Here is a 26,785-nt window from a genome sequence, read left to right as displayed (position 1 = left end):
TCGATCGATCGATCGACCGACCGTTGGACGGGAATCAAGGTTTTAGATCGAGGCTATGATCGGCGTCTCTCTTGGGACGCCCTGTGCGCTACGGCGTAAATGTGTGTTTTTGTTACAGAAATAAGATTATGTAAACACGCGCCCGGCTAAATATATACCGTGTGTCTGGCAAATACACACGCAAGCTTGAAATTTTCTTATCGATTTGTTCGAGAAAGAATCGTCCTTGAGACTATTGTGCGTGAGAAATTCGTTAAATTGAAAATATTGTTTGTTCGCATTTTGCAAGTTCGCAATTTTCTGATCTGACTGTTTTTCATCTGGCTCGTATTTTCAAATGCAAGTGGTTTACATACGTATAAAGCCCGTTCTACATTGATCGCAAGCGCAAACGCAAGCAACAGGTCTCGTCAGAATTGACTAATCGTATTGATCAAATCAGTTAATTGACCACATCGTGATTGGTCAATTCTACGAGATCTATACCTTGCGTTTGCGATGATCAATGTAGAACGGGCTTAAAGAAACTGCGAACGATTTAGCGACAAGGAGAAACACAACGAGACACAATCGATTAATCGACGCGACGAGTGAGAGAACAATAGAACTTTGCCAACTCATCGCGGAAGTACGATTCTAATAACACGTTTACAACAGTCTTAATATATATATCATATAAATAAATAACATAAAGTAAATAATATATAAATAACACATACGGTGTGAAGTTAAATAGTACATGGTTTCTTATGAAAGACAAAAGACGTTCGCAATTGAAATAAAAATCACGGCGGCGTACTTCCGAAACAACAGCAACAGGTGCTGCGCCACGTTCTTGATCGATATCGGTCGTGTTGACACGCTCGCTGCATCAGCCATATTGATTCGCGTTCGACCGCTTATCAACACTCGATAATCAATGCTTCCGATTCCCCGTCAATAATAAACAAATCGACGATCAATAATAAACAAAACATCAAACCCGGCGAACAAAATTTTACTTTTCTACTTGTTTTGCCACGATGATGTAAGCAATACGCGCGAACGAGCTTCGTCCTTCGCGACAGAGGACAAACATTACAAAATGGCTTACTTTGCGAATTCAGCATCGAAGCGAGAGACGATTATCCCGTCCACGGCTGGCGCTCGTCCACGTCCCGGAGATGCGCACGGAGACCTTCGCGATGATTGTTTGTTTTCCGCTAAACATCGTCACTAAATCCGCGACGGATCCGCGTTTATGCAAATTTTGTTTTGGTTACGTAAAAAACGCACCGCGATACACAACGATTACAAGCAAGAACTGGCGCGCTACGCGAAGCGGATCGCGTAAGATCGCCCGCGCTCGACCACTTCCGTCAATTTACTTCGGCAATTCCCGAAGGGCGCGCGAAGCCCGTTTCGCGGGAAAATATGTACAGTTCGCGTTAAGAACCATTGACGTAGGTCACGGTCGGAGATCCCTTTGATTGACTACGTCAATCGATCGACCTTCATCGTAAAGTTTTTTCAACACTGATGAGGTGAGTAAAAATCGAAATCCGGTCGCTCTTGAACGCACACACGGAAATACATTTATTGTTTTTCGTTCACTTTTAACAAGCAAATAAATATCTGCGCAAAAACAAGAGAAATTCCGTTCGTGTTTACGCGTTCGTGATTCTCGGGAAGGGTCGATAAGATCTCGAAATGTGTTGTTTTTTATCGGCAATAACGGTCGTATGTGCAAATTGCTGCGATGTTTGGCGTGTTGCGTGTACGCGAAATCGGAGAATGTGCACGTCGCGACGAAGGCCACCCACGTGTGCGTCGTTCGGTTCCGTCGCGGACGTTATTAAACTCGCCCCGCCTCGCGACCCCACGAAGGGGTTAAAACGGATATGTCCGCTAAGCGGCTTACTTACTTTTCGGAGGTCGACTTTACGGATAATATCTTAACTTCACTCACGCTTTAAAACCGATTCAAATTAACTGTTTTCGGTTCGAGATGACGAATGAAAACAAACACAAAGGTAAACGTAGAAAGAACGGATACGGTTTTGAAATGTTGCAATGTTTTTTTTTTTTATATTTGCGATTGTAAAAAAGATACACGCAATTACGCAAATCAGGTGTCTCATAATTTTCTAACGCAACAAATGCAAATGTTACGCGTGACACGTTCTTATACGCGCGTAATTCCCATTGCGACATTTAAAAGCACGCACTTCCGGTTTTATGACTCATTCTCGCGTTTGCGAATTGAAACAACAAAACGTAGTTTACTTTTAAAAAGCGAGATCTTTCAGAAAAGTGAACATCTTCTTATGCGTCTCTCTCTCTCTCTCTCTCGGTCTTTTTTCTTAAAGCGCTTTTTTTTGTGCGTCCGTTCGTCTCTTCCCTTTCTCTTTGATCCGCGCCGCCGCCGTTCGATGGGGACGAACGAGCTTTTTTTTTAACGGCGAAGGTATCGAAATGTTTTCGATTAGGCGCCATTTCGAACCGACGAAATTGTGTTCCTATCACCTGCGGTCGTACATAAATTTTCCACACCCCTCGTCTTTCCCGTAGGGTTTGCTTGCCGAATTTATTTACGACTTTGCCCCTCCTCCTCCTCACTTTCGAAGTCTCGTCGTAAATTAAACTTTGTCAGTTTCGCGCGTAAAGTAATATTAAAAACCGCGTTTGAAGATAAAAAGTTGAATTGGAAACGACTTAAAAGCGTCCAATCTTTCTCTCTGTTTTCGAGCACCTCTCGGGGAGAGAAGTCAAGGAAACGCGCCCTGATTTATGCGCGAGTGTTAAGCACCGCGACGGTACCTCTTTGTGTCTTTGTCCTTCGGAGATTATCATCGAGCATCTACTCGGCAAGATCCACGAGAGATCCCTCTACGGGAAGGAGTGTTCCTCGACCCTCGACAAATTGAATAAGATCGTTCCAACCTGTTTCATCACGCGGTGTGCGCCCCGGTCCGACGAATTCGGCCACCCATAATTATCGTGACGTAGGTCCGGGACTTCTCTCATATGGTGTCGACGGGCGGCGAAGATATAATTTAAAACTCGAAACCGGTATTAACTTTCTCTCCCTTTTTTTTTTCTTTCTTTCTTTTTTTCTCTTAAAATTTTAATACCAGCGTTTTTACGTCTCGCACGCGCATCTTTATCGCTACTTTTCGCGACAAATGATAATTAATTGAAGACGCACAAAAAGATACATTTATATAAAAACAAGTCCCACGTCTTAAATAATGCTCGATTATTAAGTCAATGTTATTTCGTGTCTTTTAATACGAGAGGAGAGAGGATATTAAAATATAAAAAATATACATTTTATGGTATTTACCGATTAAAAATAACTGATACACAGTGTTTCTTTTTAAGAACACCCCAAAAAATTTCAATGCAAAGAAGAGGAGAAGGGGAAGGATTTGACAAGCCTGGGAAATTCGTTTTGACGCCAACTTCACACGCCTGTTTGTAATGGAATCGTCTTGGGAGATTTCAAAAGCCTGAGGTGTGCTTTTAAATTAAGTGAGCGAGAAAGCATAAGCGCGCGCATACTTCGCGCGTTGTACAAATTGTACAACGGAACAATTCTATCGATTAAGATACGAGGCGAGAAAACGTGAGCTCGCATAGTTTTCGTTTAGAATTTCGATGTGAACCAGACGCGCGCGTATTCTACGGTCGAATTCTCGAAGTCCGGAGCCCATTAAACATTTCATGGGGTATCGTGGCGGAACGAGAACGAGAGCACGTAAGCCGATATAACGTACCTGTAAGATATATTCTATTCATGCCGTTCTCCAAGTTGATTTACAATCTGCACGAGCTACGTGATTGAAAAAAAAAAAAAAAAACGAAAACTGTTGCGTGCGATGCTACCTTACGAACACCGTTTGTGGTTCGCGCGCGAACTTACACGGATTTTTAAACGTTCTTGCGAGAGTGTAAAGATCCGGGGGAATCTGCCTCTGGTTTTGTTGTCGCACTTTTGTTGTCGAGCGGAAAAATTTAAGAATGTGTAAAACGTTCTCGTCTCTATTACGAAAAACGACGCGCGCGCCGCCACATAAAAATAGGCTTATTACTTTCCGCGAGTTTACGTCGTCGTGCATTTGAATGCGTACAGATATATATATTTCTATAATTTATGTAGAAAAATGTATTTTATGATTGTTTAGAGAGAAAGTACATCGTATTTCATCGAAAATTACGACCGCAATTGATACTACTTAACGCGGGAAATTGATATGTTTCTAAGCTTTACGAGAGAGTGTAATTTCCGGAGAACGGTTCGTTGACATGACGGCAACTCTAGAAGGGAAGCGGTGCTTAAAATGTTTCCTTTTATGCGAAATCGACATAAATCTCGATAGTGCGGCGCGATGTCTCTCGCTTAAAATTGTCGTAAAGCGCCAATCTCGCGAGAATCGCCATTTTCCGCCGGAGATTTATACAAAGTACACGTTCTCGAACCGAGAATTTCACGATCGCACTGATGCTCGATCCAATTTGGCGCGTTGAGGAAAGTAAATGTTTATAGCGCTTGTTAACGTAGCTTTACGAGAAGACTCTTTGCTTTTGAAACTAGTCGTTTGAGAACTTTTTCGCGCTATCTTTCCTCGTTCCAAGGTAAGATGATATAATATTTGTATGATTTTTCACAAAGAAAGGAAATACGGAAGTTGCACAACTCGCAACAGGTCTTTGCCGCGCGAATAAAGATACATAAACGTCACGTAATAGTAAAAATCATAATAGAAAAAAAAATCAATCTGGTTATTGCTCTCATGTGTCAGACGTTTATAATATATTGATGGTATTTAACTCTCTTTACTTAAAAAAATACAATTGCGTATGCTTATCTTCGAAAAGATAACCTCCGTCACTTTAAAATACCGGTAGCGGTGTCTAGAAAGCATTTAATGAATATAATTTAACTAGATAAGCACCGTTATTATTAATCGATGTTGAGAGCGAGTTTGCATCTCGCTGAGCAAATTTTATTTGTATCATTTACAATATGCATTTTAGATAATAATAATAATAATTAATAATAATAAAATTACAAGGTGATGACAAAAGAATAAAACGTGTTAAAAAACATCTACACAAATGCAAAGTATATGATACAAAACAATTCTTGGTTGAGAAAAGAAATTAATTATTATATAATATATTAAACAATTATATTTAATTATTGTAAAATATATTAAATAATATAAATAATAATATAATTATACAGAGAGAGAGAGGTGAATACGTAATTATCGAAGCGAATGCCTCGAACACTCGTCGCGATCGAAATACACAGCCGAGATTCTCGGTTGTAAACAGCGGTCGTAAAATAACTAATAGCGAGAATAGAACGACACATAATGCCTCGCGCGTTTATCAGCCGCTAAATAATCTAGAGAGCCAGACGTGTATAAATCCGCACGCGATTTGATTATTATTTATATGTATATGTGTATACATACATATGTACGCATTACAAGGGAAGGGATTCTCTTAATTGCGTTCCGCACGAATGATTATTTATAGAATAATTCACCCTTTAGACTGCTTTACGACAACAGGCTGCGATCCGCGCGTGATAAAATCCGCGAATTATTCGCGCGCCTCGTATCGCATCGTAATATCGAAATCGTCCCTCTAATATTTCCGATCGTTCTGACTTATTCTCGAACACCAGGAGCGAAACATACATACATACATACACACACACACGCGCGCGAATGACTTGAAATAACAAACGGCACTTTTCTTTCGCGAAAGACGTGGCGCATCCTGGTTTTTGTTTTTTTTATTTTTTTGTTTTTTTATTTTTACACGTTCCTTGTAGATAAATAAACCAAAAAGTTGTAACGTAAGAAATATCTTTTCGCGTTAGAAAAATATTTCGGCGCTCCACATTTTTCCCTGGTTATCTAAATATTGTGAACTCTTCCGAGTGTGACATAATCTGGTCGACACATTTTTCCCGTCTTCGGACGGTTGCAGACTTGCTTGTATCCAATTTCTCCATGCAATGGTTCGTCCTTGAGAGAATTGTTTTCCTCGCGAGGTTTTGCGCGCGTACCCCGAAATATTATTTTCTCTGGGGTTACGAGAATCTTTTTCTTGGCTCGCGTCGAAAAAGATCTCGGTTTCGAGATCTTCCCCGAAACGACGCAACAAGTGATATTGAGGAAATATCTCGTAGACATCACGAATCCGTGAGATCCTTTTATCCTCGCCCCGAAGGTGATGGTTATTAATCGTCACTTGTCGGATTCGTTGTTTCTCTCTTTTTTTTTTTTTCCCCTCAGATGTCACGCACGTATATTTCACACAGATACGCCTACTTCTGCGGGCAGGTAGCCGGAAACGATATTAACGCGGTCGTTAGTACGGTTGAAAGAAAACAATCTTCTCGTTCTTGCTACATTTTTCGGCGCCGTTAACGACACTGAGGAAAAACAAATGCATCTGTTTCTCTAAGAAAGATTTACTAAGAAACATTAACAGGGGAAAGTTATTTTTGCAGATGTGCGTACGCGTGTGTGTTTGTAATTTTCTTTATAGTTATTTTAGTTTCTTTTTATTATTAATGTTTTTATAACACGTCGAATTTATATATTAATCATTGTAACACATGGTGAGAGAGCGATTGATACGGCACTGCTCGTCGCGAATTTACGACGATGATGATTTCGAATTGCATTAAAAGCTGGCGAACCCGTCGATCTTGGACGGGAAGCACGTGCGTAAAGCCCGAACGTTGGCTCGTGCTCGCGCGTTCTCAGGGCCGTATTTCAACGTAGTCGTGTCTAAAATCGTTGGTTGATGTGTCCTCGGTCGAATGCATCGTGAGAGAGAGGGAAGGGAGGCGTTTGGCCGTCGGCCAGAGTCACGAGAGACGCTCTCCTCACAAAATAGAAAAAAAAAAAAAAAGAAAGAAAGGAAAAAAAACACGACGAGGTCGGACAGAAGAAAACGTGGGAAATGAGTATTTTGCTCATCTGTTAGCGATATCTCTCACGTAAGTGTCGGTTGTTTTGACTGTCCACTGACTACGCGACGTTTCTCCGCACAACCGATTGTTCGGGAGAAACTGACGCAGCTTCCGCTTCGTCGATTTCCGAAGAATCGCGGAAACTTGCGTGTTATTTTTTGCGTTCCCGCGTGTCTCTTTAATCTTTGGCCTGCACGCAAGTGAGAAGACAAATAAATATCCTCGCGGCGGTTTCTCTGTTTCAGGAAATCCACTCATGCCGCGATTACATTAAACCGCACACATGCTTGGTGTCGAACGAATCGAAATGGCGACGACGACGAGGATCTGCCTCATCCTTGGGATGATTCTCGCTATCCTGCAAATCGGACTTACGAGAGGACACGCGCGAGGACGAACTGTACGGTTAGGTGAGTGTGAATATCTATTTTTTTTTTTTTTTTTTTTCAATAAATCTCTAAATCATTTTCTACTTTGCGAGTGTATATATTTTTTTAGATACTACAACTTTAATCTAATCTTAAAAATGATGTTTTGAATATATTTTTAAAAGAGCACGTGTATTTTATCGAAGCCAATGTGGAAAGATCAATTAAATTGGAAAATATATTAGCAAGACAAAATGATTCAGAGATCCATTCGCGGAACATGCAGTTATAATTAATGACCCGCAAGTTTGGTCCGAGTTATATTCCGGGAACTTCAAAGAAACATCCTTGTGTTGACGTTTTCCGAGAATATTTGCGAAGGAAATTACATGCATGTGTGCGAAAACTTGTTTACAAGCGCGGTGAAAAATTTATATATAAACAGTATTTTTAAGGATCGCTTTCGGTTTATCGCTTTATTACACGGGATATTTTTTCTCCGCGATAAATTCTCGTCGTTTCTCCATACGCGAAACGTGCGATGAGCAAAATTCTCTGGTTGAATGAATGCCGACAAACGGTCCCGTTCGGTACGCGCGCACGGCTCGCGGCGATGAGCCGAAGATTTGTAAAGGAAGTTTGTAACGTCACGCTGCACCGTTCACGCGGTATTTTTGTAATGAAAAAGGAATATAATGCGCGGTAGAGCTAAGCACGTGAATCGCGCGACGACGTGAAAAATAGCGCGAGGAAGAAACGGCGAGGAAGCTACCGCTAGACGTCAGAGAGAGCAAAAGCGGAAGTACAAGTGCAAAAAGAATATCGCGGAAGGCACATGCTTTTCGACGCGCGTGCTAGAAATGCTTGCAATTTTTTTTTTTTTTTTCAGTAAAAAAAACCTGATTAGTCAGCGATTTCTCGAATATATTTACTTATTCTCAAATATTTGGTTTATTCGAAATACTTACACGGTTGAGAAATGATGATCTCATTATTTTCGATCGCAGCAACTTCGTTATAAAATCGAACTCGCGTTAGAGCGTATGGCATTTGAATATATTTATTTTACGATTTTGAGGAAACTTCCTGATATTTTTAAAATACCAGTTTTTGTTTACGAAACGATACTAATTTTTTAGTAGTCGAAGTCGTTGACACGTACATTCCTCGAGTTAATGACACCAATAAGAAACGAGTATTTTGCAATTCACGCGGTGGAATTTCGTGAAATCTATCTCGGGAAGGAAACAACTTTATCGGGGGCTTTCACACGCTCGCGCTCGATACTCCACCGGGTTTATTTCTGGTCACGTCGTTTCCAGGCTTCGTGTGGCTGCGATTTAATTATCGGCGTTCCTGAGAATCTGTTCCCGTCGTAGTACTTACAACGTAAGAGAGGAGAGATTACGCGCGCTCGCGCGCGCGTATCACCGCGGCTATTAGTATCGTAACACGGGGCTGGCACTTCGTCGCAGTCACCGATGCTTGAGGAAGGCATGACAGCGTGATTACTGGCTCGGTTGACGAAATTGGAAAATTGCCCGCGCGCGAAAATCGCCCTCTACGTCAGAGAAAACGCAATTAATTAACGCGAGCGCGACGATAATTATATCCTACGCGGACGCGCAATTATCTTCGCGGCTCTGCCGCGCAAACGATCGTCGTTTGTTATATTTCTCCGCTATAATCCCGGTCACGCGCAACAACAAGATCGTTCATCGATCGATTCCTAAGCGTCTACAAGAAAGTTCGCGCGGCGAAGTTTTCCGGTGCGATCGCGTCGGCAATTCTCTATCCCGCGAATCGTCGAAAATTGTTACGTAATATATCATGGCGTTTGATTGTTTACACGTCGGCACGTGGGCATCCGTTTATTGTTCTAAACAATGGAAAACGTCGATTTCCTTGAAAATCGAAGACCTCTCTTTCTCTTTCCAATGCTCGCTGGTCAAAGGATGTAGTAGGCGCGGTTGAAAATTTCGACCGTCATCACATCTGGCAAACAGACACGGCTTTGTGTATCGAAACCTATACTTTGAAAGCCCCAACGGCTACGACTTCCACAATATTCCGTAGTTGGGTGCGTGCTCGGAAAAATAATGATTTTGTCGTTGGAATTTCGGCAACGAACGAGGTCCCTCCACGTGCGTGTAAACCTTATCCCGACGGTGCGTGCGGCGTGTAAGCATTACACAGAATGTCTCGCGTTTCGTCTCGCGCGACTCGGTCCAAATATCGATTCGGTAAACAACGTTTCAAAAATGTTTCCGTCAACTTTTTTTTTATTGCGACTATCGCGCGTTTAAATGTATTTTTTTTTTTTTGAATAAATACCCGACGCGCGTTGAAAATATCGGGAGAGGAGGGAGAGGGCGACGAAAACACGGTCTCTGGCACGATATGCGTATGAGCGTTATTATGATTGAGCTCAATTGTCCAATTGTCCGGTCATTGAATGCCGTGGCGGGTTGCGCGGAGAGCCGCGCTATTACCGAATCGCCTACCAACGATACTCTCCCGAGTACGTGTACACGAGTGGCGTGTACACGAAACGCCATTTTCTCGGACTAAATCCAGAGCGCGCGCACACACACACACACAAACACTTTTGCGTCTCGTCTCATAAGAGAGAGAAAGAGCGATGAGAGCCACTGCCAATCTTTTGTCTATTAAATGTATTCAACAGCGTAATAGCGGCTGATATTACCAATTGGACAATGAAAGAGATGGCAGCGGATTGCGATTTATGGGAGGGAGGACGAGAGGAGAGGGCGGTGGGGAGAGAAAATCTCTCGACACGCACGCGGTTCGAAGTGAGATTTCGCCAAGAGACGAAACGATCTTGCCAGTTGATCGAGCGTCACTCCGACGTTTTTCCCCTGGACCGGTGCCCGGTTTATCCGCTCGCGGATACCATCAAAATCGCGAGAGAGGAATCTTCTCGCGCGTCTCGCTAATCGCTCGTATCGAGATCCGGAAATCGAGTAGACGCGGAAGTTTAATTGCCACGTGCCGCAGCGGCGGCGGCGACTATTGGCGGCGACAACTCGGAGCTCGGAGCGCGTTCGTTGAGATAACGAACGCGCTTCTCTCGAAGCGACGTGTTTTCTCTCGAGAAAATAAGATGATCCATTTTCAGATATAATTATGCAGGTAGAGATGTATGCGTGTGTGTGTGTGTGTGTGTGCGACTGACGATCTCGTTTCAACGTTTCTACCGACCCGTCAAGATTCCGAAACGTGTCTATCCGTTCCGTCTCGATCCTCCCGTGAATCCTCCCGTCTTCTCTTTTTTCAGCCCTATTAAAAAGACAGAAGAGAGAGCCTTCCAGGACGAAAGAGGATCTTGATTAGGCCGCGTCGAGCCTGTTTCGGCCGGGATCTCTCTCTCTCTGTTTCTCTCTCTCTTTAGTGTATTTTGTTAAATGCCGTAACGCGAACGGACGATGCGTTAAAATTTTGTAACAGGACGACCGTCCTGATCCTGCGCGACTTCACACACGCTCGATTTCCTCCCGAACCGCTTTTCATCCGAGCGACGATCTGTAATTTATCAGCACACGCGTGTCTCGTTCGACGAGAGAAACGGTCGAAGAGACACACGCGTTCATTTTCTCGGGAATTAAAAAAAAAAAGAAACACACACCGCACAGCCATCAAACACGTGCCGGTGATAAAACAAGATAATAAGATCGGCGCTCCTGAAGTCTCTAACTGATCGACGATGATAAAAATCCAACTTCTTACAGTCATCGATCGTTAAGGAATTGTTGCGAAAACGCGTCTCTTTTCTCTTTTTCTCTCTCCTCTGCTTAAGTCTGTCAGACGTGAGCGCATCGACGGATTTCCGCGAAGGAAGACGCGTGTGTCGGCGTCGTCACACACTTGTTTTTTGTCCGGATACAGGTGATACAAGAAGAGGTTGTTGTGAAGAGGGAAAAAGAGAAAAAAGTGAAAAATCGATCGGCACTCTTTAGCGTTGCCGCGCGAAAAGAGCGTGCCGTTGTCGCGCACAAGAGGGTTCTTCCGTCGCGTCTTCTCCAGTCTTCTCTGGAGTCTTTTCTTCTCCTTTTTGTCGAATCATCATCTTCATCGCCTAGATCTCTCACCGCTATACAAACGATCGCGCATAGCGTGAAAGAGAGATCTTCTATCTATCTCTCTCTCTCTCTCTCTCTCTCTCGTTCACGGATGAAGACGCTAAAAGTCGGTGCGCGTGGGACGACATCGTAATCCGACACCGCAGGGCACTTCGGATCTCCGTCGATTTTTTTTTTCCTTTGTCTCGACGATCGCGCTCCTCTAGTCTAGAAAATGGGCTCGTTTTGTTCACACAAAGTGGATCGACCGGCTTCTCTCCGCGAAAGATACCGAGCGGTATCTGTCAACGATTCGAGAATCGTTTTTTTTCCTCGTCGCTGATTAATCACGGAACTGACTCACGTAATCAGACACGCGTGCGCGCGCGCACTCGGATGCTTCTGCTGAATCTTCCACGTTGTTTGATCTCGCGAACGCGTTTGTTTTCTTCGCGGATTCGTTTATCGCTCCGGCGAAAAGAATTCGCCGAAGAATCTCAATAAAATATTCACGTTTATACTGCTTTTCTCTCTCTCTCTCTATCTCTCGCGAAGAAGCTGAAGGATTCGTTCGGTAATTGTTCGGCAATTCAACGGCATTGCTCGGCGCAATCTTTCTCATCTTTTTTTGTTTTTTTTTTCCGTTGCGAAAAGCCAACTAACGGTATCGTATAAGTGAGCAGCCGCGGTTCGCGACTGCGAACTCACTTCCGTGAAAGCGGCGAAGCCAACGAGCGCGATTAAAGGAACGTAAATCACGACGCTTGTCCGCGCGTGGTATCGCCCCGCGATCGGACACAACGTCTTTGCTTCTCACATGGCTATTTCGGGCGAACCGAGAGAGATCTGGTTCCATTTAAGGCGAGCGCGCGCGCGCGCGCGTATGGAACGACCGATGTAAAACGATTCGTTTCGTAGGAAACAACATCGTGTTACGCTGTCGATCAGTGAGAAGTATCTTAACGAAGCGCGTGCTGCCGCCGCTATATGAATCTTATGCGACATGACAGAATCATGGAACGATAATAGAACACACCGAGCGAGCTCTCATCGCGCGAGTCATCGAGATAAAAACGCCGCGAGCCAAAGGCTCTCGATACGGAACAGCTTCTCTTTTGTTATTTCGATTTTCTGATTTACGTCGCGCGCCGGTTAATTTGCCGCGTTCGCCGAAATCGCGGTGAAGATCGCGTCGCGGTATAATTTTTGGCACGGACTCGCGCGGCGTCCAAAGCGCCGAGACGGTAATCCATCCAACCTTCCGGGCCAACCTTCTTGTCTCGTCTCTCGTGAAACGACGAGACGATCGACTTTCGCATTATCTTCTTCTGTCTTTTCTCGAGTCTCCGGCGCAAATGAAGACGGCGGTGAGGCAACCGCGAACGCGACATTGAGAAAACCGAGATTGCGTCGCGCGCGCAACAAGTCGAATGGACTAATCGCGCCAACCGGTAACGATAAATCGACTCGGCTTGACTCAGACCGATTTATTGCCGGATTATCCGCGGCGCCCGAACTCGCATTTGTGTGTCGCGCCTTCGACGACTCTCCGGATCCGCTTTCACGCTTGTATTATCGTATTGTACAATGCGTGGTCGTTGCAACAAAATTATTATTTACTATGTATTCGAGCGATTTTATTCTTCTCTCTCTCCTTCTTTCTGTCGGCCGCGCCGCGCACATGCGTGAAAACGACGGTTATTTATGAAGCTGTCCGGTCTCGAAGAACCGGTCGCGCCGCCGCTACCGCGCGCGGTGCGCCTCTCCGTTTACGCGGAAACTTTGATAGCGATTTACGAGCGGCACGTGCTATAGCCGCGGCGCGAGAGAGAGACGCGCCGCATCTCAGGAGAGAATCTGAGAAAATCAGGCGTTAAAAGACGCGGTTTTTTATCCGGATAGGATTATACGACGCGATCGCTACGACGTTGAAGAACACGAGAGCGTGCGCGCGATAACGCATCTTTCTTTTTTTTTTTTTTCCTGTTGTACAAAACTACAATATATATCGTTTTCTACGAGACGAAAGACGCGCGCACTCTGTATATGTCAGTTCGGAGACTATAGTACGAGGTGTCACAGGGTATAAAAATGTTCGCGCGTTTCGTGCGCGACACGAGTAAATAAACGTTCGTTGACGTTGACAAACCAGGGATTTCCGTCGTCGCGCGGCGGCGACGTTAACGACTAATGGCTCTCGAAACAAATTCGAGCGAAAAGTCGATATCAAAATTGAATTGTTCGGATCTAATTTAGATGAGGGAAAAACATAACACAGATGTTACGCTCCTTCTACACGGGAATTACGCAAACTAAACTTTTTATTTAACAATGGACGAATTAAAAAAAATCGCTCATTTCTGCGAGTAAAAAATGAAGTGTTTCAATTAAAGTCGACATCACGAGCTGCCACAAAAACGAATAATTGATTCAATTGCGTATGCAATTAATTAATTTAATACCTAGATTGATTAGTTTTTAATATCTGGATTTTTACAAAGCAACTGTCTGCTGTGTAGTGTAGTTCAATATTGATGTCGCATCAGCGGTATATATTTCAATTCAAATGACGTTGATTCAACATCTTTTTTTTTTTTTTTTGTTTGAGACGACGGAGCAGCTAACGAGATTCTCTTGCGAATCGCCAAGGAGGATTTCGTTGAAAGAATTGCGAGCGTGTGTCGGGGATTATTTCCCGTCGAGTTTTCGAAATGTTTTCGCGCGAAATTTACCTACATTCTTCGCGCGAGTAAATCCGCACAAAACGTTCGCATACCAGACTTTGTACTGAAAACTAGAGAGACGAGGTTGTCAGAGAGGCAGAGAGAGAGAGAGAGAGAGAGGAGGGAGGCAAAAGTGGCGCGAAGCAAAACTCTTGAAGCATTTAAGGCTATTCCTGGCGTTTGGTTCGAGGCAGATGGCTCGCCGGGAACGCTGTTCCCGAGAGAAATCGATCCTGGTTTACGTGTATCGATCGAAGCCAGTCCAGATCAGACACGAGTTTTTAGCTTCGCGTCGATTCGCGACGAGATCGATTGTCGTCATTCAAGATTTCTGGTTTTTCACGCGACAATTTTTCGCAAACAATTATTTTGTGCAAACTTTCAGTTTTTTACTTTGGAAATGAAAATTTTTGTCTGTGAAATTCCAACGAAGATTCCGCGCGAAGATTTCAAATACGCTTTCTCGAGAGTTCAAATTCGTGTGCCGAATTTCGAAGCGCAGTTGCGGTCGTAGCTGTCGCCGATGCCACGTGCCTCGCATCTGTGCCGCGATCCCGAAAAAGAGCAAAGCCCACGTCGACGACAAGCGACAATAAACTCCTATCGATTTCCGTTTCGAGAGAGCTCTCGCGAGAGACACAACGACTCGTTTGTGCGAATGGGCGGAGGATGTTTAAAGGTTCCGCGTGAAGAAGAAAGCGCGTAATTCTTGAATCGAATTAAAGTCTCTCGTCTCTTAGCTTCTTTCTTCCACACACTCGCGTCTGGAGTAACTCAGGAAGCGCGATCTGCCAAACACGTAGACAGAGAGACAGAGAGAGAGAGAGAAAGAGAGAAGCGACTCAAAAAACGACATCGTTATCATAATATAAAATTAAGAGGAGGCGGGATTTTTGCGCTTTGCGCAATCAACACAACGTCGGAGTTTGACTCCTGATTGACGGTGCGGTTACGAAGAAGATGCGGTTTCGTAGCCGCTATTAGCGGCTTGTAATCATAGGCCGATCCTCACGAAGAGACGAGGAGGAGGGGGCGAGGGAGAAGCGGCGAGGGGTAGTAGCTCTAAATTTAGTGCGCGACGCATTCTGGGGACGCGCGCAGGGGCAAAAAGAGTCTCCAGATGGAACGTCGGAAGGGACAGTGTCGCGATTCACTTCTGGCTGACGTCCAAATGGCGATACTCCGAGGTTCGGTCCGGTTTCTCTCGGTCTCATGAATGAGCCGCGCGCAAGGAAAATGAGTTTCCTTGATCAAATGACGACGACGGGCGCGCGTATATCGCGCAGACCGTCCGGATCGCGTCGTCGTCGTCGTTGTCGAGCCGAGCCAAACCAACGCTCTCGTTTTGCTCTCGTTAATTGCAAACATCCCTCTCCCGACTTCCGCGAGCGGCGACGGCGGCGGCGGGCGATTATTATAGATCGTCGCGTCGACAGCGCGAATCGATATAAAGCGACGGACAAACGTCGGCTGTTAATTTAGAGAACGTCCCGCGAATACTGACAACTAAATTGAAATTGTTCGAGACACGCATCGAGTGCGATGAGTTTAAATCGCTTTTTTTTTGTTTTATTTATTTTGAACAATATCTCGCGGTGCGAATTACGTGTCGTTCCTTCCGCGAGTAAGTAAAAAGAGAGAGAGAGAGAGAGAGAGAGAATAAAAGCAGCGAAGATTATCCTCGACGGATAATCGATCCTTCATCGTTCGCGATCGGCGAGAAAGCTGCAATTTTCAGACGCAAATTGCGAGTTTTGCTTCGAGGAAGCGAAGAGAAATAGAGAGAGATAGAGAGTTCAAGTTCGTTGCCTTGTTATTAACATTGCGTTGCGTGCCGCAACGCACTCGACACACAATTGAATGCATATATATTTGCTGTCATGTTGCATTCGCGCGTGATGTATAATGCTGATGCCCGTGTGATGTTTATGTTAGCAGACAAGAGCAATCCCGACGTTGTGGTGAACGTGGGCGAGAAGCTGAACCTGCGCTGCCCGCAGAACTCAAGCAACGTCGAGACGATAACGTGGTACAAGGACAACGAGACGCTGCGCCGGCCGAGCGCGAGGATGCGCATGATGAAACAGTCCCTGAAGTTCAAGTACGTCGAACTGAACGACGCGGGCGTCTACGGTTGCAAATTGAATTCGAACGCGACAATTGAATGGCGAAACGTGACCGTGCACGTGGAGACGGTGCAGAACGACGGTTTTCAGAACGAAGAGGGCGAGGAGACGAGCGCCGGCGTAATGGACGCGCTCAGGCCGGAAGACGAGAGCAACGATCTCGAAACCGAGACCAGGAGTAAGTCTTCTTTCTCACGAATTTTTCAATTTATTAGACGGGACACGTTTTATTTCAATCAACGTATCGAATCCGATGTATCGTATCGTGGCGAATCACGATAACGTGCGCGATTTGCAGATATACCTGAGACGCGATCGTTGCGAATGGACGAGAAAATCGACGCCGACGCGGCGGACGAGAAGATTGAGAACGACACCGAAGGCGGCAGGCAACAACAGCACGGCAACACGATCGCGGAGAGCCCACCGGTCTTCAACAGAACCGAGGAATTGTACGGGAAAGTAGTGAAACCCGCCGGCAGCACGCTGCGATTGAGATGTCCGAGCGTGGGCAATCCGACTCCGAACATCACGTGGTTGAAGAACAACGAGGAGCCGAAGCGAGATCTCGGCGCCGCGATTCGCACCAAGTGGACGCTGAGGTTGGAAGATCTCGTCACGAAGGACAACGGCAACTACACGTGCATCGTGTGCAATTATCTGGGCTGCATCAATCACACGTTCAAAGTCGAAATAGTCGGTAAGTAAGACGCTCTCCTCGCAATCATTTCTATCGCGCGCGAAGCGAGACGTGCGCGCGCGCGTTATTGTTGCGCGAATCAATCGCGGCTTTCTCCGAACGCACGGAATAAGAAGTGGTCTCTGACAAAAAAAATCGCAGAACGCTTCCCACACAAGCCGTACATCAACGAGGATTTTCCGAAGAACGTGACCGCTCTGGTCAACAGCACCGTGACGTTCCGCTGTCCCATTATTTCCGATTTGGAGCCGTGGATTCAGTGGATCAAGGTCACCGAATATCCGGGTGATCAGGAGATTACGCCAATAGGGATTCTGCTCCAGGTACACAGCCGCTACTTATCCACGTGGTGGTGGTGGTGGTGGAGGGAATCCCGGAATCCTTTTTCATCTCTTGACTAACGTTTTTTTTCCTCCTTCTCGACGATTCACGTTCGATTTGTGTGCTAACCGGTGGTTGCAGGACGTACGTCGAGTATCTTCTCTCTTTGCAGGCGACTTTCACGTGCGGACTTCACGGGCGAGGAAGACTGGACTAATTAGTTTAATCGAAAATAATGTTGTGTACCTTTGCAGAGGACACGTCATTGTTTTTAGAAGAGCTTTTTTTTAACGTTTTTACGCGGTTTGGGTCTCTCTGTTTCTCGCTAGAGTATTCTAGTCTGTTTCACGTAATAAATGTTTGACAAACCCCGCTGATACCGTAAGCTTCCGAAAACAAGATTAGATGTGACGTACACGGAAGAACTTAAGCAAAAAATAACGTGTAAGTGTGTGTTGTGTATTATTATTATTGTTTGTTTCTTATTTATGTAAACAGACTTCAAGGAACTTGGGGTCTCTGCTTACGGTGCTCTCTGCGCGTATATATATCATTATGTTGTTTATTTCGATTCCGCGACAAATATCTTTTGTCATCTTTTCAGGAACATAGAACGTAGATTTAGAGAAGCAACACTCTCGGAGACACACACAGCTGAATTTTCTCTTGTGTAATCTTCTCGTTGTTTCCTCGTGTCTTATTTAACTTCATTTCAAAACGTGTTGCTTACAATGGTGGTTGGGTTTCTTGTTCTCTGTAGAAACAGTACCGCACCGACCAATCTTGACGAGGGCGCCACGAAACACCACCGTGCTTATCGGTAACAACGCCACCATGATCTGCGAGGTGTTGTCAGACGCACATCGTCACCTAGAATGGTATCACGGTTACCACACTTCTCTCGACACCGTCAACAAGAGCAGTCAGAACTTGAGGGTAGAGGTGGTCAAGGTGGGCGCAGCTTGCATGAATCTCTCACAGTCTTCTTTCTTTCAATCGCTTTTCTCGTCGATCTTCACACCTCCGCTTTGAAACTCAATTATCTTTCGCACCTCCTAACAGATCTTTGTGCTTACTTTATCCAACAAGTACATTTAAATGTACGCTTATACATATATGTGTATCTAAATATGCATCTAAATATATCGCAACATCTGACGCATGACAGACGATCAATCAATACACCGAGGACGCGCGATTGATAAATTAAATTAAATTTTCTCGACATTAGGTTGGAAATGATACGGATACTCCCGAGGAACTGAGGCTTTACAACGTTACGGAAAAGGACGAAGGATGGTACACGTGTATAGCTCAGAATACTTTGGGGGAAACCTTCAGCAGCGCATATCTTCGTGTTGTTGAAAGTGAGTCGAACTTGTTCGCGTGAATTTGCGTATTTAAGCAAATCGAGCGCGTGAATAAATTTCGACAATTTTCTGCGAAATTTGTTTAGCGTTGGAGGAGCAGAGAGTGCTACTGACCGCGAGACCGCAGATGAACGTGCTGGTAAATGTGCTGGCGGCCACTCTGTGCGTCTTCTTCGCCGTGGGCGCCATTGTGGTGCTCTTCATATTCCGTCGGTTGAAGCGCGAAAAGATGAAGAAACTGATCGCGGTCGAGACGGCGCGCGCGGCGATCAGAACGCAATGGTCGAAGAAGGTGATTGTGGAGAAGCAGAAGTTGGTGAACGCGCAGAACGCGATCGAGGAAGAGCTGCTGAGACCGGTGGTGAAGATCGAGAAGCAGAAGTCCACGGTGATCTCCGAGGACAGCAACTGCGACTACGTGTCCGAGTACGAGTTGCCGTTGGATAGCGCGTGGGAATTGCCGAGGGAATACTTCACGCTGGGCAACACTCTGGGCGAGGGAGCCTTCGGAAAGGTCATCAGGGCTGAGACGACCGCCAACAAGCCTGGAATACCCAGCGTCGTGGCGGTTAAGATGCTGAAAGGTAAAAGAGAAGAAGAAAATAAAAAAAAAAAATCTACATTTATTAAATTCAGATGAACAATTAGTATAATCGAGTCGGAAAAAAAAAATAAAAATAACAAACGTTAAATGTTATTCTATATATCTTATGCGCGCGTCTACAATTTTTTGTTCGCAGAGGGTCATACGGACACCGAGATGCTGGACCTCGTCTCCGAGATGGAAATGATGAAGATGATCGGCAAGCACGTGAACATCATCAATCTACTAGGTGCTTGTACTCAGAACGGTCCTTTGTACGTTATAGTGGAGTTCGCTCCTCACGGCAATCTGCGTGATTTTCTGCGGGATCACCGACCCTCCTCCGGGTACGAGCCGACTATCGGACAAGAAATGAAGGAGCGAAAGACCCTCACGCAAAAAGATCTGGTCTCTTTCGCCTATCAAGTGGCGCGAGGGATGGAGTACTTGGCCAGCAGACGATGCATACACAGGGACCTGGCCGCTAGAAACGTACTCGTCAGCGACGAGTACGTGCTGAAGATCGCTGACTTCGGTCTTGCCAGGGACATCCACTCCCACGACTACTACAGGAAGACAACAGACGGACGATTGCCGGTAAAATGGATGGCTCCCGAAGCCTTGTTCCATCGGGTTTACACCACTCAGTCCGACGTGTGAGTACAGAACTTGAATAATTTTTTTTTTAACCGAAATTTAATTTTTGATAAAAAATGTTGGTAATTAACAAATGGATATTTATGTTCTTATCTTTATTTTCCTTTTTTAAAAATATCAATAAAAAATTTAAATTCAAATAACTAATGAATAAAATATTAGAAACTTTTCGAAAGAGAGAGAAAAAATAGAGATGGAATAAAAAGAATTATCTTTTTTTAAACGTCTTTTTTTTTTTTTTATTTCGAAACGTCTGGCTTCTTTTAGATGGTCGTACGGGATTCTGTTGTGGGAGATCATGACACTGGGTGGCACGCCTTACCCGTCCGTGCCGTCGGTCGAGAAATTATTCCAGCTACTTAGAACCGGGCATCGAATGGAAAAGCCGCCTTGCTGCTCGGTCGAAATGTAAGATATGCTCGTGTACAATCTGACTTTATAATGCCATTGACGCGTATACACAGTTCATTTATGAGATACATTCTTCGGTTCGTTATACTTGTAGCTATTGTCTCATGAGAGACTGTTGGTCTTATCATCCGCACGAGCGACCGACGTTTGTGGAACTGGTGGACCATCTCGATAAACTGTTAACGATAACAGCCAACGAGGTGAGTGACACGCACGATCTCTGTACATCGATAAAATAAATACTCGAACGGCTTTAACGTTTAACGATTAAAATAATCTTGATTGTATACACGTGTGTTTTCAACAACAATATTAGGAATATCTGGATCTCGGCCTGCCCCAGTTGGACACACCGCCGTCCAGTCAGGAGTCCAGCGAGGCGGAAGAGGACGACGAGGAGAAATTCCCACACCTGCTGTGAACCACGTACAGACATCGCTTACAGACAAGAGATGATCAAAATAATCCGAACGACTCGCGAAAACGTGTAATCGAATAAAAAAAAAAAAAATTACACATTCAATAACTGGCGGGAGCAAATGAATCCTGAAATGGATGCAATAAATGATTGAACGAAACGAAGAGTGTGAGCGCGAAATATCACACCGTGGAAAAATGACGTGAGCGCCCAAATAAAACAGTATTGATTCGTGTAGAAGAAGATCGCGTATCCACACACGTAGAATTAAGAGGAAGTGCGTTTTTTTAATCGCGTTAAACGACAGCAGCAAAAAAAAATCTCTTCTGTGTCACAATTGAATATTTTTACTATTTTTCTACGCGAATTGATGTTTAACATTGCGCACCATGTTCTTAAGACACAAAAAAGTTGAGAAACAGAGAGTGCGGGAATTCAGAAGAGACTGTTCTTGGTTTTTTTTTGTTTTTTTCTTTTTTTTTGTTTTTTTTTTTTTGTTTTTTTTTACGTCTATAGACGCAAAGCGGATTTCTATATCTTTTGGATCTGTAAGTATACAATAGATGTAACAATCGTGCCATTAAATCAGAGTGCCTTGTAGAGGTATCGAGAGAGAAAGAGAGAGTTGTAGATATACATAGGTCGCGTCGTGAGTACTCGTCCTTATCGTAAGAAATTATCGCGAAGTAAAAAAAAAAAGGGCATAATAATTGTGTTTGTAACTAGTCAGCTATGAAAATTTGTACGGTTTTCTGTATTATAGTAGCTGGTAGAGATTATCTAAGGGGTAAGTTTGCAACGCTCTTTTTTCCGTTCGCAACGCTCATGGAATCATTTAATCCTTGTTTTTCATCGAAAGTTAAACAAAGATAGGATAACTATCACGAGCGTTGCGAACAGCAAGTGGAACTTACCTCTAGTGTTTTTACGTGATTATATATAGTTTAAAAAGCGGACAACGACCGTAGATTTTGTATCGCGGACTAGCGTCTTCTGTAGTTTTTGTATAAAGAAACAATTCAACTTAGATACACATGCGAGATCGAATGTGAGAGGAAAACGAGCAACAACGAGCGGTTAAGCGTCATCGAAACGACTAGAAGGACGCGTCGTTTCGAGGAGAACAAAAGTCCAAAGTATCACTGTAAAACCTTAAATATAAATATATATATATCACCGATGCGAACGATAAATGTATAAATGGGAAAGGTGTTTTTAGCGGTAGATAATTTATTTCTGATATGTATCAAGTGTCTTAAAGATGTGTATTCTGTAACTTTTTTTTTTTTTACGTACAATAATTTTAAGAATTTACGTCGTTGGCGGGCGACATTTTTGTAAAAAGTGATAAAATTAATATGTGCTCTAGCCATAGTTTTAGCTAAGAAAACTAGTGTTCTAATCCGAAAGTTTGTACATATAGATTATTTGTTTTCTCTCATCGTATCTAAGAGTTAGAATAATAAAATCTCACACAGCGCATTTAAGATAGGAATTAAATGGATGTATAGAAATGTTGTAAAAAAAAAAAAAAACAAAAAAAAAAAAAACAATCTCGTATCGCAACGTGCGAGTTTAACCTCTAATAAATCGATCCAATCTGTATCAAAAACAATATCGTTTTATATTGTTTGCATTTTTTTGCAGTCGCAAAGAAAGCTATTAGTTCCGCAAAAACAAACCACCGATTGAGCCAATAATCCGCTCCTAAAACCGCTTTTAGCACGTTGTTTATCAGTAATTTTTAATATTCAAGAAATAATTATTATTTCAAATATATCGGTATATTAAATTCTATATAAAGAAAATGAGCTCTTTAAATGTAAATACGTGATGTAAATATTGAGCTCGCAGTTTTTTAATTAGCACAGTTATATTTCGAGCAAGTTTTATTAATGAGCATTTCGATCCGCTTAATTTATCACATTTGCATACCTCTCGACATGCACACACATTCCGCTCTCTCTCTCTCTCCTCTCTCTTTCCATCATGCGCTCTTCCATTCGAAACCGCATATAAATTAAAATTAAATTGATGGTAAATATTTCGCGCCGCTGTAGGCCGCGAGCAGCGCTGCGATCAGTCCGTTTCAGTCCGTTTTGTTGTCGTATGATTCACACGTTTGTACACTGAGTTGTTTTTAAATCGGATTTTTAGTATAGGTTTTTGTTTCGTTTACAGTAGTACTAAAGACCGACAACACAACAATGTTGCGACGCTTGCGGATTATTTCCGCGGAACTTAGCGCCGAGTGAAATCGCGGAAATAACGACTGTCGTGTTACCACGCTTGAGATCGAGGTTAGAATCCGATAACCTACTTTCTGTTAAATACTTACCGTTGCGTCCCACACGGTTCTTTCCGCATTTGGTTAAACGCGAAACGGCGATATATATTAATGCCGATTCGTTTTTTTGCATTTTTCTTTATCTCTTATCTCTTCGTACGCGGCGCGCGCGATTTGGTCTTGTTTCTTTCGATAAAACTTTGCGGAGTGTGTCAGACTTTAAATTTTAAAATACTCATTGTTTATCGACGTTTCTGCGTTTTGTTAATGTATGACTGCAATATCTGTCATTTTCAGATTTAATTTCAACCCTCTATTAAATGGTTATTATCAGTGCCATGGAGAGAAGGATAAAACTGAAGACACTAAACAGTCACATAACATGCAAGATATGTCGGGGATATTTAATAGACGCTACAACTGTTACGGAATGTTTGCACACGTTCTGCAAAAGTTGTTTAGTAAAACATCTGGAAGAGAAACACACCTGTCCAACATGCCAAATTGTCATACATCAATCACATCCGCTTCAGTATATCAGCTTTGACAGAACTATGCAGGATATTGTTTACAAATTAGTTCCTGATCTCCAAGAAAGTATGTGTAAATTTTATATACATTCCGGATTTCTGTCTTTATGTGGAAAAAAGTTTTTTTTTTTTTTCATATACGCCAACAAACCATTGTGTATTTCAGATGAAATCAGAAGAGAAAGAGAATTTTACAGAGCGAGAGGTTTGCCTTGTCCCAAGGATATTTTACCTAATGCCGGTGAAGTGGAGGAAGAAAAAGCTAATGCGGACGCACATGCAGAATCAGATTACCATCGCACTGACGAACAGGTAGTTAGTTATTTATACACGTCTCAGCGGATCTATGTATTTAAAACAGAATTGTCAATCAAAAATTGTGATGACCTGTCAAATTTTTCAGGTTAATGTATGTTTGGAATGTATGAACGCTAGTCTGAAGACACTGAAAAGAAAATTTATCAGGTGTTCGGCTCAGGCTACAATAACACATGTAAAAAAGTTTATTGCCAAGAAGGTTTTGAATGGCATGGAAAAATATAGAGATGTAAGTATATACAAAATTTATATTAAAAAATTGGAATATATATAATATTATTATTGCATATTAATTTTATTTTATTTTGTTTTTTTTTTTTTTCTAGATCGATATTTTGTGCAATAACGAGTTATTAGGTAAGGACCACACATTGAAATTTGTTTACGTGACGAGATGGAGGTTCCGGGACCCACCTTTGAGGTTACAATATAGATCGCACATAGATATGCAAGACTAATATATTGTTTCTATGTTTCGGGATATATGTACGAAATATTTGTTCCAAAACATTTGTATATTTTTCCAGTTTTATTCCTGTCTCTTAACTGTGTTGTGTAGTACTTATTTCTATGTTCGCGCGCTCGATTTATTACTCGGTCAGATCACGATGCGATCATAAGTCAAGATTGATTTCTTATTAAATTCAATGTTACGTCGAATTTGCATATTCAACATTTATCACTCACATTCGAGTCGAACACACACACACAGAGAGAGAGAGAGAGAGAGCTATATTGTTCTTTCGATCGTGCTCCGACCGTACAGTGAGAATCGATCATTGTTCGCAAAGCATTTGTGCAAAGTATCAAGTCTTCAAACGTTTGTGTCTTAGTCATGTAGCACTCTATCGTGTAGTGTAATATATGAGTTATTTCTCATAATCTCTTGCGAGCTTTAGTCACATAAATTATGAGATTTTAAAGTATAAAATCGATTTAAAGATAAAGAAAGTTTAATAGAAATATATATTTGAAGCTGAGATGTTATTATATCTTGGATATATATATAACGATATATATTCTTTGTTCTTTTTTTGTGTTTTTAATTTTTAAATCAGAGCTAGGTTTTTTTTATCAATCTTAAATCTCTTCCCTCGCAGCTTTCCTCTTTCTAACGAACGTGTAATTTATAATATTCGTACAAAGTTTACATTCTTCTGTCTTTGTCGGAAATATAGCGACTTCAATCCCAGCTCTGCTTTAAACTTTAAAGATGTGAAAGTGTCGAATCAAGAATTTGAACCTTAACTCGGTAGCATCTGTATCTGTTAATGTACAACTGACTCGTACAGGGAGACATTTGTAAAACGCGTTATAAAGAGCCAAGGGAAAAGAATCTGTTATTCTGATGTGCGGTACGCAAAGTCTTTCTTCGTAGATATTTACAAATTATTATGACCGCATGATGGTACAGGTTCTAATGCCGGTGCACTGAGTTTTTGGCAGGAATGCCTGTGATCTGTTCGCGTAAAAAAAAAAAAAAAAAAGAAAAGAAAGGAAAAACGCTACTAAGTATGTAAGAACTTGGGCAAGCGAGTGAGACATTTTGCATTTTACAACGTGAAATAAAAAAACAGCAGATTGTCATTGTGAGAACTTATTATTATTTTTTTTACATACACGTACCCTATTGTTGTAAATAGGATATTTTTGACAGAACTTGGACAAAACATATTCGCGCGTAGACACGCTTTGTATCTCGACTCCGTTACGATCGGAAGGCGATACCCGACAAATATTTTATTCCTCGCCGTCCGATTGTAAAGAGGGTTTTTAAACAAAAACCGGATCTGTAAATAGATCAGGCTTTTTTAACTTTGTATGTACCATGCGCTACATATTCTAATTGCTCCTCGAGTTTCTCTCGACACCAAAGAAAACAAAACAAAAAAAAAAAAAAAAGAAAAAAGAAAAACACGCGTAATAACGGGAAATGTTTATTGTCTCCCGTTGGCGCGCGCGCGCGCGATATATTTTCAAGAAATTCGTTATTCTCTATCTCTCTAATAACTCGGTGTTGAATGAAACGCGTGGCGCACTACGTCGCTTGTAGTAAGTGAATCATTTTCTTGATAAAACAAAAAGTGTGATTGTAAATAAACATTAGAGAATCTAGACACACAAACTTTTCCGAAGTAGCGGTATTGAAAAATTGCGCTAGAGCTTACATATTGTACACTGTGTATATGTGCGTCTCCATAAATTATTGAATAAATATGTTTTGTACAGTATTGCACTGAGAGAGAAAGAGATATATATATGTATATATATGCGCATTGATTCAGCGTATTATCTACCTTATTAAGGAATTGTAGACAATGTTTATTATTTAAAAATCAAAATTTATGAAGATACACGAAATGTACAAAATTCATATTTGCCCGCGAAATAACGACCTTGTAATAGACGCGCAATCTAGCGGTACAAATGTAAAATGCGTTACTTTTTCTCGGGCATGCGCATTAAAATCGATACCAGTGAGGTAATAAGAGAGAACAAAAAGTGGTCGCCCACAAGATAGTCGCCCGGACGAAATTTTTTTCAAATTTTCAATCCTTACAATTAACGAAATACGTACTCGTATGTATACGTATAAACAAAATTTATAAGAAATTTACAAATTTTAAACTCCTGTAGTATCAAACTAGCAAAGAGTTTTCGCGAAATATATTGTCTTAAACGCGTGAGTTGTTACACGTGTGAGTTATTAATCGAACTCTGAAAAATTGTAATAATAATTGCGATAACTTATTGCTAACTACGATTTGTTATAAGCCTCTTTATCGGAGAAATCTTCAAAAGCACGCCCGCTGCTATTAGTTTCAGCGCACATGTCCGACAAAGAGTAACTCGCCTACGTCAATTCCGTTATTTGTACACAGCGCAACGTAACAAAACTCTGATATAATGCA

At 42.6% G+C, this 26,785-nt stretch overlaps 2 protein-coding genes across 6 annotated transcripts in view; both read left to right on the top strand.

Moving 5' to 3' along the window:
• Positions 1-22,291, top strand: part of LOC109857010 (fibroblast growth factor receptor homolog 1-like) — a 38,660-nt gene extending 16,369 nt beyond the window's left edge. Inside the window, exons 1-12 of one of the 5 annotated variants that reach the window (XM_020432840.1) lie at positions 1,447-1,523; positions 3,364-3,496; positions 7,228-7,392; positions 16,088-16,456; positions 16,577-16,978; positions 18,060-18,250; positions 18,531-18,666; positions 18,756-19,253; positions 19,410-19,908; positions 20,177-20,317; positions 20,415-20,520; positions 20,637-22,290. In XM_020432840.1, the coding sequence (XP_020288429.1) occupies positions 7,266-7,392; positions 16,088-16,456; positions 16,577-16,978; positions 18,060-18,250; positions 18,531-18,666; positions 18,756-19,253; positions 19,410-19,908; positions 20,177-20,317; positions 20,415-20,520; positions 20,637-20,741 (2,574 nt within the window). In that variant the 5' untranslated portion in view covers positions 1,447-1,523; positions 3,364-3,496; positions 7,228-7,265 and the 3' untranslated portion in view covers positions 20,742-22,290. Of the gene's footprint in view, positions 1-1,446; positions 1,524-3,363; positions 3,497-7,227; positions 7,393-16,087; positions 16,457-16,576; positions 16,979-17,119; positions 17,302-18,059; positions 18,251-18,530; positions 18,667-18,755; positions 19,254-19,409; positions 19,909-20,176; positions 20,318-20,414; positions 20,521-20,636 lie in introns of those variants that run through there. The other 4 variants (XM_020432841.1, XM_020432843.1, XM_020432842.1 and 1 more) reach the window with 4 other exon arrangements.
• A 546-nt stretch (positions 22,292-22,837) lies between these two features.
• Positions 22,838-24,878, top strand: LOC109857002 (polycomb group RING finger protein 3). Its single transcript, XM_020432824.1, has 5 exons — positions 22,838-23,038; positions 23,323-23,622; positions 23,722-23,867; positions 23,959-24,102; positions 24,200-24,878. The coding sequence occupies exons 2-5, from the start codon at positions 23,346-23,348 to the stop codon at positions 24,329-24,331; spliced, it is 699 nt and encodes a 232-aa protein (XP_020288413.1). The 5' UTR covers positions 22,838-23,038; positions 23,323-23,345; the 3' UTR covers positions 24,332-24,878.
• Positions 24,879-26,785: the final 1,907 nt, after the last annotated feature.

The sequence above is a fragment of the Pseudomyrmex gracilis genome, unplaced genomic scaffold (assembly GCF_002006095.1).
Source record: "Pseudomyrmex gracilis isolate BER0280 unplaced genomic scaffold, ASM200609v1 scaffold_139, whole genome shotgun sequence".
Lineage (NCBI taxonomy): Eukaryota > Metazoa > Arthropoda > Insecta > Hymenoptera > Formicidae > Pseudomyrmex > Pseudomyrmex gracilis.
This window is presented reverse-complemented; position numbering and strand designations above follow the sequence as displayed.

Coding starts and splice junctions, on each gene's coding strand:
- LOC109857002 (XM_020432824.1), top strand. CDS start 23,346: ATGGTTATTATCAGTGCCATGGAGAGAAGGATAAAACTGAAGACACTA. Junction 23,868..23,958: donor ACCATCGCACTGACGAACAG/GTAGTTAGTTAT, acceptor CAAATTTTTCAG/GTTAATGTATGTTTGGAATG. Junction 24,103..24,199: donor GCATGGAAAAATATAGAGAT/GTAAGTATATAC, acceptor TTTTTTTTCTAG/ATCGATATTTTGTGCAATAA.